The 10,036-nt window shown below is 46.6% G+C and overlaps 1 protein-coding gene across 2 annotated transcripts in view; it reads left to right on the forward strand.

The window, feature by feature from the left end:
• RNF216 (ring finger protein 216) overlaps positions 1-5,113 on the forward strand; it is a 51,087-nt gene extending 45,974 nt beyond the window's left edge. For both annotated transcript variants that reach the window (XM_039360426.1, XM_039360427.1), the window contains 2 exons: positions 798-867; positions 1,556-5,113. In XM_039360426.1, the coding sequence (XP_039216360.1) occupies positions 798-867; positions 1,556-1,878 (393 nt within the window). In that variant the 3' untranslated portion in view covers positions 1,879-5,113. The remainder of the gene's footprint in view (positions 1-797; positions 868-1,555) is intronic.
• The last annotated feature ends 4,923 nt before the right edge of the window (positions 5,114-10,036 follow it).

Below are 10,036 nucleotides of genomic sequence, written 5' to 3' on the forward strand. Positions count from 1 at the left end.
GTGTGTGTGTGTGTGTGTGTGTGTGTGTGTGTGTGTGTGTGTTGCATGTTCAACTGAGACCGCATGTTTCCTAGGGGTTCGCCAAATCCAAAGGATTTTCCACATTACAGGAAAGGAAAATAGAGGACGACATTAAAAACTGAAGAAATGAAAACAAGATGTCCATGGATTTATTTATTTTTTTAATAATGAGATGGCCATTTGCTTCCAGCTAGTTTTGCAGTTGACATTAGTTTCCTCGCCCTTACCCTTCTTCTTAGCAACCCAGTCCACCGATTCTACATTTAGAATACATTGTCATCGTCATGATTTCAATTTATTGACTTTCGGGGGAAGAAATGGCAAAGTGGAGAAAGCGGAGTTGATAACTGGCAGAACAGAGAGCCAGCGAGTAGACCGGCTCGTCATAATTCCTCTCTGGACAAGGAGAGGAACGGAGATCGCTCACAAGTGCTCCGGACAGCTGCTCCTCGGGAGAAGACCTCAAGGCATGCTTTGAAGTGTTGTGGGTGAAATTTCAGGAACCAGAGATGGAGGGGGAGCTGTGAAATATTTGCAGTCCTGTAGTCAGGTGGTGGTCCGACGTGAATAAATAGTAGCAGACATGAGTCAAGGTCCCAAAGACAGGCATTCAAAAGAAATTAGATTTTTTTTTTCCTTGCAGAGGCTGGGGGCGCCTTCGTCCAGCATTTCAGATTTTTGTCTTTTTTTTTTTTTTTTTTTTTTTTTTACGTATACATTTAAGCATATCGACCTACAGCTCTCTTGACAGCTCTGGATCTTCCTGTCCCTTACAGGAGGACGATGAGAAGATAATCCATGAAATTCAGAAGGAAGCAGAGGAAGAACAAAAGAGGAAGAACGGAGGTTGGTTTATTCTTTGCGTTGGATGGGTAAGAGTAGCAAAGCTGCGTTAGGTGGGAATATTTGACCTTACCAATAAAGGAGAATGTATTCAGCTCAGGGTTGAAATGAGGGCTCCTTGGCTCTCTCTGAGCTGGGTGGTTTTCTTGCAGACATTTCAAGACCCAACTAGGTAACATCATCAGTGCTAGAAGGGAGTGGGGGGGAGGAGGAGGAGGAGAACTGTGTGGGATCCTTGGGTCTCTGTGAGCTGGGTGGTTTTCTTGCAGACATTTCAAGACCCAACTAGAGAACATCATCAGTGGTAGAAGGGAGTGGATTTGAGGAGGAGGACTGTGGGGTCCTTGGTGCTCTCTGAGCTGAGTTGTTTTCTTGCAGACTTTTCATGACCCAACTAGGTAACATCATCAGTTAGAGAATGGGAGAGGAGGAGGACTGTGGGGTTCTTGGTTCTCTCTGAGCTGGGTTGTTTTCTTGCAGATGTTTCATGACCCAACTAGGGAACATCATCAGTGCTTGTCCATATTTGTTGTTAAAGAAATAGGGATGTGGCACCCAGGTCAGTCCAAATGACCTGGTTACTTCATCCTATACTAGGAATGCAATTCAAACAGGTTGGCCATACGCTTTTTAAATTGTCACCTTCTTGCCCATCTTCTGTCTCATATATATATATATATATTTTTTGCAGAAAACAGTTTTAAGCGGATCGGCCCTCCGGTGGAAAAACCCGCAGAGAAGATCCCACGGGTCGAAGCCATCCCCAGGCCGGTTCCCCAGAACCTCCACCACCACCAAATACGCCCCTACCCATTTGGTCACCCCCCTTTCCCTCTCCCCCCAGTGCACCCCCTATACAACAACCTGGGCCCCATCAACCTCGGCCCCATCCCGGCCCCTTACGTCCCCCCGCTCCCCAACATGAGGGTGAACTACGACTTTCCCCAAATGAACCTACATTTGGAGCACAACCTCCCTATGCACTTTGGGCCTCAGCCTCGGCATCGGTTCTGATCCGGTTTTGGGAAGGTGCTGTTCCTTCTGGAACTTGCTGCAGGGAAAGTCCACACACTGGTTTTCGATGCTCCCTTCCCACTAAATTACAAAATCCACCTTTGCTCCGACTCCCTCCCACCCCCACCCCCCAGTTGTCTCGGCCCGCAGTTCAGACGTCCATCCCGACTCTCCGCTAGGTGCAGAGGAGCCCTAGTTTGCAATAAGGGTTTGTCCTGGCACTGTTGTCTTTCTGCAGGTGCTGTTGGTTGAGAAGAGGGCTTCCGAAGGAGGTGGGCTGGAGGGACAGCATTGCCAAAAATGTGTTCTGGTCAACAAGACAGCCTGAGCAATAGCGTTGCTCTTTCCATAGCTGTACGGCCTCCAGCATCTCAACCAAGCAGAGGTTGAAAGATGGTCGAGGAACACCTTGGAATATTTGAAACACTCAGGTGGCAGTCCTTAATTCCCCAAAACCAGGTGTGGTGGGGTCTTCTTAGCTTAGATCTTCCATAGCTTCCCTCTTCGGCTAGGAAAGCAGGGAATAGATGCCCTTTTTCAGGGGGGGGGTGTCAGGATTTCCTAAAGCAGGCTTGGAGAGACCCTCGGAAATTTGACATGCCTTGCTTGCAGCTGAGAGGGTGCTTTGAAAGCACAAACCAAATTGGTCTTGAAATGAAATCGGTCGTGTGTCCATCGCCCTGGCCTGCTGCTGCTTTTCTGCACTTGTGTCTGGAGTTGGAACCCTGATTTGGCTATTTAGGCTGAAGGATGATGGTGGCCGTGGAGGTTTTCTCTGTTGGGATGCGTGGTGTGTGGAATGGGATCCCCCGCTGGAGAAAGTGATGAGCGAGCTGGCTGGTCTGCAAAGAGGTCAAAGTATTGGGATTCTGGGAAAAGACAGGGGTGCAATCGGGTTGCGCCGCCTCCGCTTTTCTCTGGTGTTGGAGTGAATGCTCAGGTTGCTACCACGGCTGGGAGAACTGTCCCTATGCACCTTGGGAAAAGCCCTTACCTGGGGGAGCCCATGGTTCCAAACTCCCTCATGCATCCTTAAGCTCTTGAAGTCCAGGTGTGAACAAGTATCTACCTATACTCTTGTCTCAACATTTAGGTGTTGGCTTATTCAAAAGCACCAGTTAAGGGCTGGCTTTAAGGTCAGTGTTCCTCAACCTTGCTGGCTGGAGGATTCTGGGAGTTGAGGTCTACCCCTCTTAAAGATCCTATGGTTGAGGAACAATGGTTTAGATCAGTTGTATGGATGGATAGGCTCTGTTCTCCTGTTCCCCAGAAATCCCCTTCCATCTTTTGTACATCATCTTCACTCCTCTGTGGCTTCACTGGGAAGAGGTGTGACTTCAGAAGCACCACAGAAAGCTGCGTGATCAGCCAGCCCCACCAGAGCTTGGAGGACAAGGAAGTGAGCACCACAAATGGTTCTCGTGATTTCAGCCAGGAAGACTGAGGGTGTCTTCAGAAACAACTTCCCTTCCCAAATCAGCAGCCTTCATATCAGGTTGATGACCTTTCCTCCAAAATGTTGGCCAGCGAGGGTCTCTCTGGGGCAGAAGCCTGGAAGTTGAATCCATCCAGCATCTGGTAGATGCCAGGTTGGGGAAAAAGACATTGCAGAAAATGCTTTTCTCCCTTTTCTTCTGCTGAATGTAAATCCAACTGAGGGAATCTCCGCATGGTTTCATCTTAGGCCTTGGCTCAGCTCAAGCAATATAATACAGATGATGGTTTTGAACCTGGACAAGCTCTGTTTCTCTCCCAGACCACCCCCTCCCCCTCCAAAAACAAATCTTAATTTCCTCCATGAGAAAAAACTTTATATTCCTTGAATGAGAGGATTCTTTGGCCATAGCAAAGAGGACCGAGGCCCATAAATATTGTGATTTTTTTTCCCCCTGCTCCATTTCAATAGAAGTGTGAAAAAGAATCAGGGAACCGCCAGGAAGGTGAAGCCTATTACGAGTTTCTCCCTTGATTCTACCTACCTGTTTCCTTTACACAATATTATCAAATCTGCTTTTATGTTTTGTTTTGTTTTTTCCCTCACGGCTATCAAAACCGTTGAAATTCTCCCCTCTCCGCTTTCCCTTTGGACGTGATCATGCAACTCCCGAAACTTTACCGATAGGCTTTTCTTTAAAATTATTCTGAAATGAACTGGTGATGCTTTGAATAGCTGCTCACCACCACCACTACCACCACCCTGGGTAGGGTGCCCACAACCCAGCGAGTGTGTGGCTACGCGGCCCACGTAATTCCTGATCAATAAGGATTGATCAGACTCATCGGTAGCAGAATATTCCCGTGGCAAACTTTGGACTCTTTTCCTTGGTGAGAAAATGTGATGCACTCGCCAGTGTAGGGAATTTAATCTGATGGGAGACCTATTCCCGAATTTCTTTCCATCCCAAAGTTTTCTGTTGTCTTCCATTCCATGTGTCGCCATTCCGGTCCCGTCTTAGCCACGTAGATTCAAAATAGTGTTTTTTCCTTTAAAAAGCCAGCCACCTTTATTTTCATTGCCCCTTTCTGGATCAGATTGATTAGTCTTCGAGGTTATGGGGGAGCCCATGACTTTCTCTGCTTTGCTTTTTTTCCAAAGCCATGTTTTCTCTCTAAAACTCCTGTCGGTTGGTCTGCTTCCCCCCCCCCCACCGCCCCTCTCTCTTTAATCCGAACTTCCCTGAATCTTTTAAGCAGACATGCCTGTGAGTTGGGTGGAGAGTGGAATTTGTATGAAATTCCATCTTTTTTGGTGTGTTTTTTTATTTGTAGCTTCTTTTTATATATATATATATCTATATATCTCTCTAAAAGCGTTCATCTCTTTACGGGTAGACAGTGAGAAGTGTATGGAATTCCCCCCCCCAGTCCCCCGCTTGACATTTTAACAGGTACTTTCTTATTATCAATTTTGCAGTGTTGCATTTAACTTGCCTTAAAAGGTGGAGAGAGAAACCTAATATTTGCACTTAGCAAAAAGAGAGAGAGAGAGAGAGAAATTAATTTAAAAAAAGGAGCTAAGCCCTATCAAACGGGAGAGGTGCATGTTCTACAACTTTGTATAACATAGCTGAAAACTAAAAAAAAAAATAAAAAAATCCAAAACCAGGAAGAAAAAAAAAGAATATTTTTCTTTTGGTAGGAAAAAGAAAACTGTTCTAATCTGTGTGTAAAAAGTTTCTGTATTATATTGTAATTTCAATTTTTTTGTAATTAAAAGAAAATTGTGCTCCCTGTTTTTAATGTATTCTGGTTTCCTAATAAGATCCGTCCCAAAGAAGGTGGCCTGGCTCTCTCGGCCTAGCCCAAGGGTAGGCAACCTTGCCTCTTTTATGACTCATGGACTGTGCTGGCTCAGGAATTCTGGGAGTTGAAGTCCACGAGTCGTAAAAGAGCCAAGGTTGCCTAGCCCACAGCCGTGCCAAATAGGTCAGTTGCCGTTCTGTGCAAATTTTCAAACCCCGGCAGTTCTGTCACCGTCACTTTTCAACCTGGGCGAAAACAGTGGAAATTTTAATCACCAAAAGCTTAAACTCTCCTAAGTGCTCTTGTACGGAATGAATACAGGTAATCCTCAACTTACGAGCCCAAAATTTTGTTGCTAAGTGAGAACAGTGACGTGAATTTTTGCTCCGTTTCACATCCTTTCTTGCCTCGCTTGTTAAGTGAATTGCTTCAGTTGATAAGTTGGCATCCCAGTTGTTAAGTGAATCTGGTTTTTCCCCTGTTGAGTTTGCTGGCGAGAAGGTTGCAAAAGGGGGGGGTCACGTGACGACCTCCCCGGGACACACTGCCACCGTCATAAGTACCAATCGGTTGCAAAACCTCCGAATTTTGATCACACGATCGTGGGGATGCTGCCAAAGTCGTCAGCGTGAAAAACTATCCCATTTTTCAGGGCCGTTGTAACCTGGAATGGTCACTAAATGAATTGCAAGGTTAGGGAGTCGGGCATGCCCGCCATTTCTGAGTTTCTAATCTGGGATCAAGAAGAAAAGGTCCTTGGTGAGGGGTGACACTCCCTGCTGTGGGGGGGGAACCCACCCCTTAAATGAATGCGCAGCTGTGGGTAGAAAAATGACAAGGATGTCTCAACAGACGAGCTTCGCCTTTGAGGGGGTGAGCGGGCCCAGCGTCAACCTGTCTTCCCAGCCCGGTTGAGTGCCGCCATCGCAGCCGGCTTTGCGGAATCCAGTGAGCTGATCTGCATAAAATTACTGGTGAACGCTTTTTTCTCTTCCCCCCCCACCCCACCCCCCAATTTCCAAGGAAAACAGAACCCACCATGAAAAGCAAGCTAAGCCATTGGAAGCATGTCTCAACCTGGCTTTTGCTAAGTTTTCTTTGCGGGGTGCCCTTCTGAAATTAAGAGATTTTCAAATGTAACAGGAAATGGTGATTTTGCTCCAAGAGAACCGAGTTCATCCTTCCAGAGATGTGCAGTTCTTCAAAAGTCGTTCTTGAAAGAATTTCACAGGTCCACCCTTTTTTGATGGGAAAAAGGCAGAGATTAAAAATTTGATTTTAAAATCCGGTGTAATGAGGAGGCCGATTGAAATCTTGATTTTTAAAGAGGATTCTCAGTGCTTTATTCTACATCCGCTCTCTTCTGTCTTCTATTTTTTTTTTTTATTATTCATTTTCCCTTCTTCCCTCATTGCATTTAATGACACCGGAGGGAATTGGAAAGGTCAGCAGGCAGCAGCTGAGCCAAGGTTCAAAACCCCTCTGAAAACCAAGGGTGCAGTTAATTGCTCTTTAAGAAAGAAGTGAAGGTAATTGCCTTGGGGGGGGGGGGAGAAGAGAACCTCGTGGTGGCAACATGAATAGTTGAACCTTAATAGCCTTTTTTTCCTAGCTTGAGTCAGCCCATGGAGCCATGGCCAGACCCTTGTGATAGGGGAAGTGTTTTCTTTAAAAAATAAAATAAAATTACATTATTTATAGAGAAGCCCATCTCGTCCAAGTGACTAAGGGTGACTTAGAAGATTCAAAGAATTAAAAAAAACCTCCCACCCCCATCCAGGAATAAATAAATAACCAACCAGAGTAGCAAAGTGATCTTCCCCCTCCTTCACCCAAACATCTTCAGATTGCATAATTTTTTCTTAGGGGTCTCCAGAAGTGACCTTTGAGGTTCAGAGGAAAGACTGTTGAACTAAATCAGGGGTTCTCAACCTTGGCAACTTTAAGACTTGTGGACTTGAACTCCCAGAATTCCTCAGCCAGCTTTGCTGGCTGAGGAATTCTGGGAGTTCAAGTCCACAAGTCTTAAAGTTGCCAAGGTTGAGAACCCCTGAACTAAATTCTTCTCAAAACCTCCTTGGTCTTGCAAATACTTTGGACCTGAGTCCCCGTTAAAATAGGGGGGAGGGGGGAAGCTTTCTCTTTTGTTAACTACACACAATTGTTTGGGATTCTTGTCACTCTGCAACATCTGAAGAAAGCTTAAACTTGTTTTTTAAGTCGGAAGCAGACTTCAACTGAATACAAGCCACACTTCCGTTGAGTGTTGGCTAAGCTAAACTGGGTTTCTCGTTTTTTTTTCAGTATCTGGAGAAAAAAATAAAAAGAAAGCCGGGGGGGGGAGGGTCTGAAGAGCTCGGTCAGGCCTCATCACCATGGCAACGGGAAGGCCTCATCCGTCAGCTAGCCGCACCGCCGCCATTGTAAAGGGTCAGCTTCTTGCAGCTCAGGCAAGCCGTTCTGGGAGGCTAATTTGCCTTGGGGCGGATTTTAAAAAGATGCCCTATATAAAGTCTCCAGCAAAGCATCTTGGTTAGACTAGTTAGTATCCATGGGCCACGTTGTGGATTCCGGACTCAAAGAGCTTGGAGAGATGTCCAGGGTTTGTAAACCACCGTGGCTGTGTTCCTACCTCGATTTGGATTGCGTGACACAATGGACCCCCCCGGAAGATTGAAGAAAACAGATTTACGCCGTTTGCAACCTGGCTAGTTTTGCTTAGCAAGCCGCAGTTGAAGATCCTTACGATGGCTTTGAGCTTAGCAGCTTTGGTTTATTCAGCAAACCTTGGTTCAACAGTGTGGTTCCATGTGCCAAACCCATCAACATCTCAAGCCTAACAAGTTATTTGAGGGCTTAATCCAAAGTGTGAACTCAGCCATGGCTTGGCGTCGTCTTCCTCAGAGTGACGTCTCTGGGGCTCTCGACATATCCGAAAGATGCCTGATAGAAGAAAGGAGGCTTAATGTGACACACTGCAATTCAAGCCTGGTTAGGATTTGGGAGGGGAGCCCCCTGAACAATATCCGCATCTAGGCTAGACTGGGAAATTCAGAGTCATCCTAAAAAATTGAGTTATTTCCATCTTGCTGTGAGGGAGAAAAAGGGTCAGGGAATTGCCAGCTGAACTAAGGAGATTTGGCTGAGCTTTTAATTAACTCAGGGTGGTTTAATTACTCTGGCTGTGCAGGAAACTTAGTTAATATTGGAAACGGCAGAGATAGCCCAGCAAAGAAGACTCACCCTTCCTCTAAGCAATGGAAATAATGAGAGAAAAAGTGGAAGGACCTCAATTCTGCGCATGCAATGATTTGTTTGTTGCGCACCTTGTTTTAAACCTCACATTTGCTTGTGAGTTGCTGCTGGCAACAGAGACTGCAGTTTAAGAGCCTGACTTTCCTAAAGCATCTCTGGCTGATCATCTTTATAACATCAGCCGCAGCCTGAATTGGGTGCACAGAAGAGCAACAGAAAGCAAACATCAGAGAGAGGAAACGCCTACGGAGATTTTGTTTTCCGGCAAGCAAGTACCTTTTGTGTAAAGTGCCCTGTGCATCCTTTAGACAGTCTGATCTTTGTCGGAGCGCTTAATATTAAAGCCCCTGAGCTGAAGGACAGATGCACATTTCAAGAGATTTCCTGCTGAACAAAGCAGATTAAAAAAAAAAAAATTCCTTGAAAACCCACAATTGCTTTTTAAGGAGACGTCTAGCATAGCGCTTCAAAAGCAACCTCAGGATAATGGGGAGATCTAAAGTGTAATTGCATTTATATCTCTTTTACCCACCATTTCTATTCAGTCTGGGGGGGGTGAAGTTTATGATTGGGGTCCCAGAGTTCATTAAAGTTCTCGCGGGAAGGATCTCAGCTTATGAAAATTAGAAGCAATATAGTCAGTCAGAAGCCCAGTGTCTTGGTAGCTACCTTTGTATTCAACCAAACTAAGTGGGGAGGAAGGAATGGCTTTTAATGCCAAGGGCTAAAAACGCCATCTTGCTGGGCCTTCCAGCTTCCTCTTAAGGAAGAAAGAACTAAGTCTCAGGCTGGTTTCAAATATCCTGCTAAGTCAGCGATGGCGAACCTTTTAGAGACCGAGTGCCCAAAAACCACTCCCGCCCCCTGCTGTGCCTGCCCTGCTGTGCCTGCCCTGCCGTGCACCCTGTCCCCGTCCCCTGTCCCTGCCTGCCCAGAGGGCCACCCACTGCTTCCATGGCCCACTGCAGCGCCATGGTGGCCATGCCCTCTGCCCACACCCTGCATCATCTGCATGCGATGGAGAGCGAGGGCGGAGTCTTGTTCTCGCTTCCCGACTGCCATGTCCTTTGCTGTGCTGCTCCGCGTGGACCGTGCCAGGGGGCAACTCTCCGGGGGGGCTGCTGGTGAGGAGGGGGCTGTGGATGGAGGCGGGGATGGCAGGCGTGCCCACCGAAAGGGCTCTGAGTGCCGCCTCTGGCACGCGTGCCATAGGTTCGCCACCACTGTGCTAAGTCATAATGAGAGGTCCTTGGTGTTCTCTAGCTTTGTTGTTTTCTTGCAGACATTTCCTTACCCAAGTAGGTAACATCATCAGTGCTGGAAGGGAGTGGGGTTTGGGGCAAGGAGAAGGAATGTGGAGTCCTTGGTGCTCTCTGAGCTTTGTTGTTTTCTTGCAGACATTTCATTACCCAAGTGGGTAACAGCATTAGTGCTAGAAGGGAGTGGGGTTTGCTCTTTGTTTATATTGGCTTTCCCTGTCTGTGTTTGTGGGAGCATTCTTGATCAGGCTGCTGCTTCTTGAGTTGGTAATTCCTGATTGGGGTATGGTTTATTGCTTGGTGCTAACCCACCAACACTGTTGTGACTTACAGCTGTGCAAAGAGGACAGTCCCTTCCCCAAATGAACGTTTGTGGGTGAATTGTCTACAAATTAATGGGG

Source organism: Crotalus tigris, unplaced genomic scaffold (assembly GCF_016545835.1).
Source record: "Crotalus tigris isolate CLP2741 ecotype Arizona unplaced genomic scaffold, ASM1654583v1 scf7180000019173.45859301935:6455823, whole genome shotgun sequence".
Classification (NCBI taxonomy): Eukaryota; Metazoa; Chordata; class Lepidosauria; order Squamata; family Viperidae; genus Crotalus; species Crotalus tigris.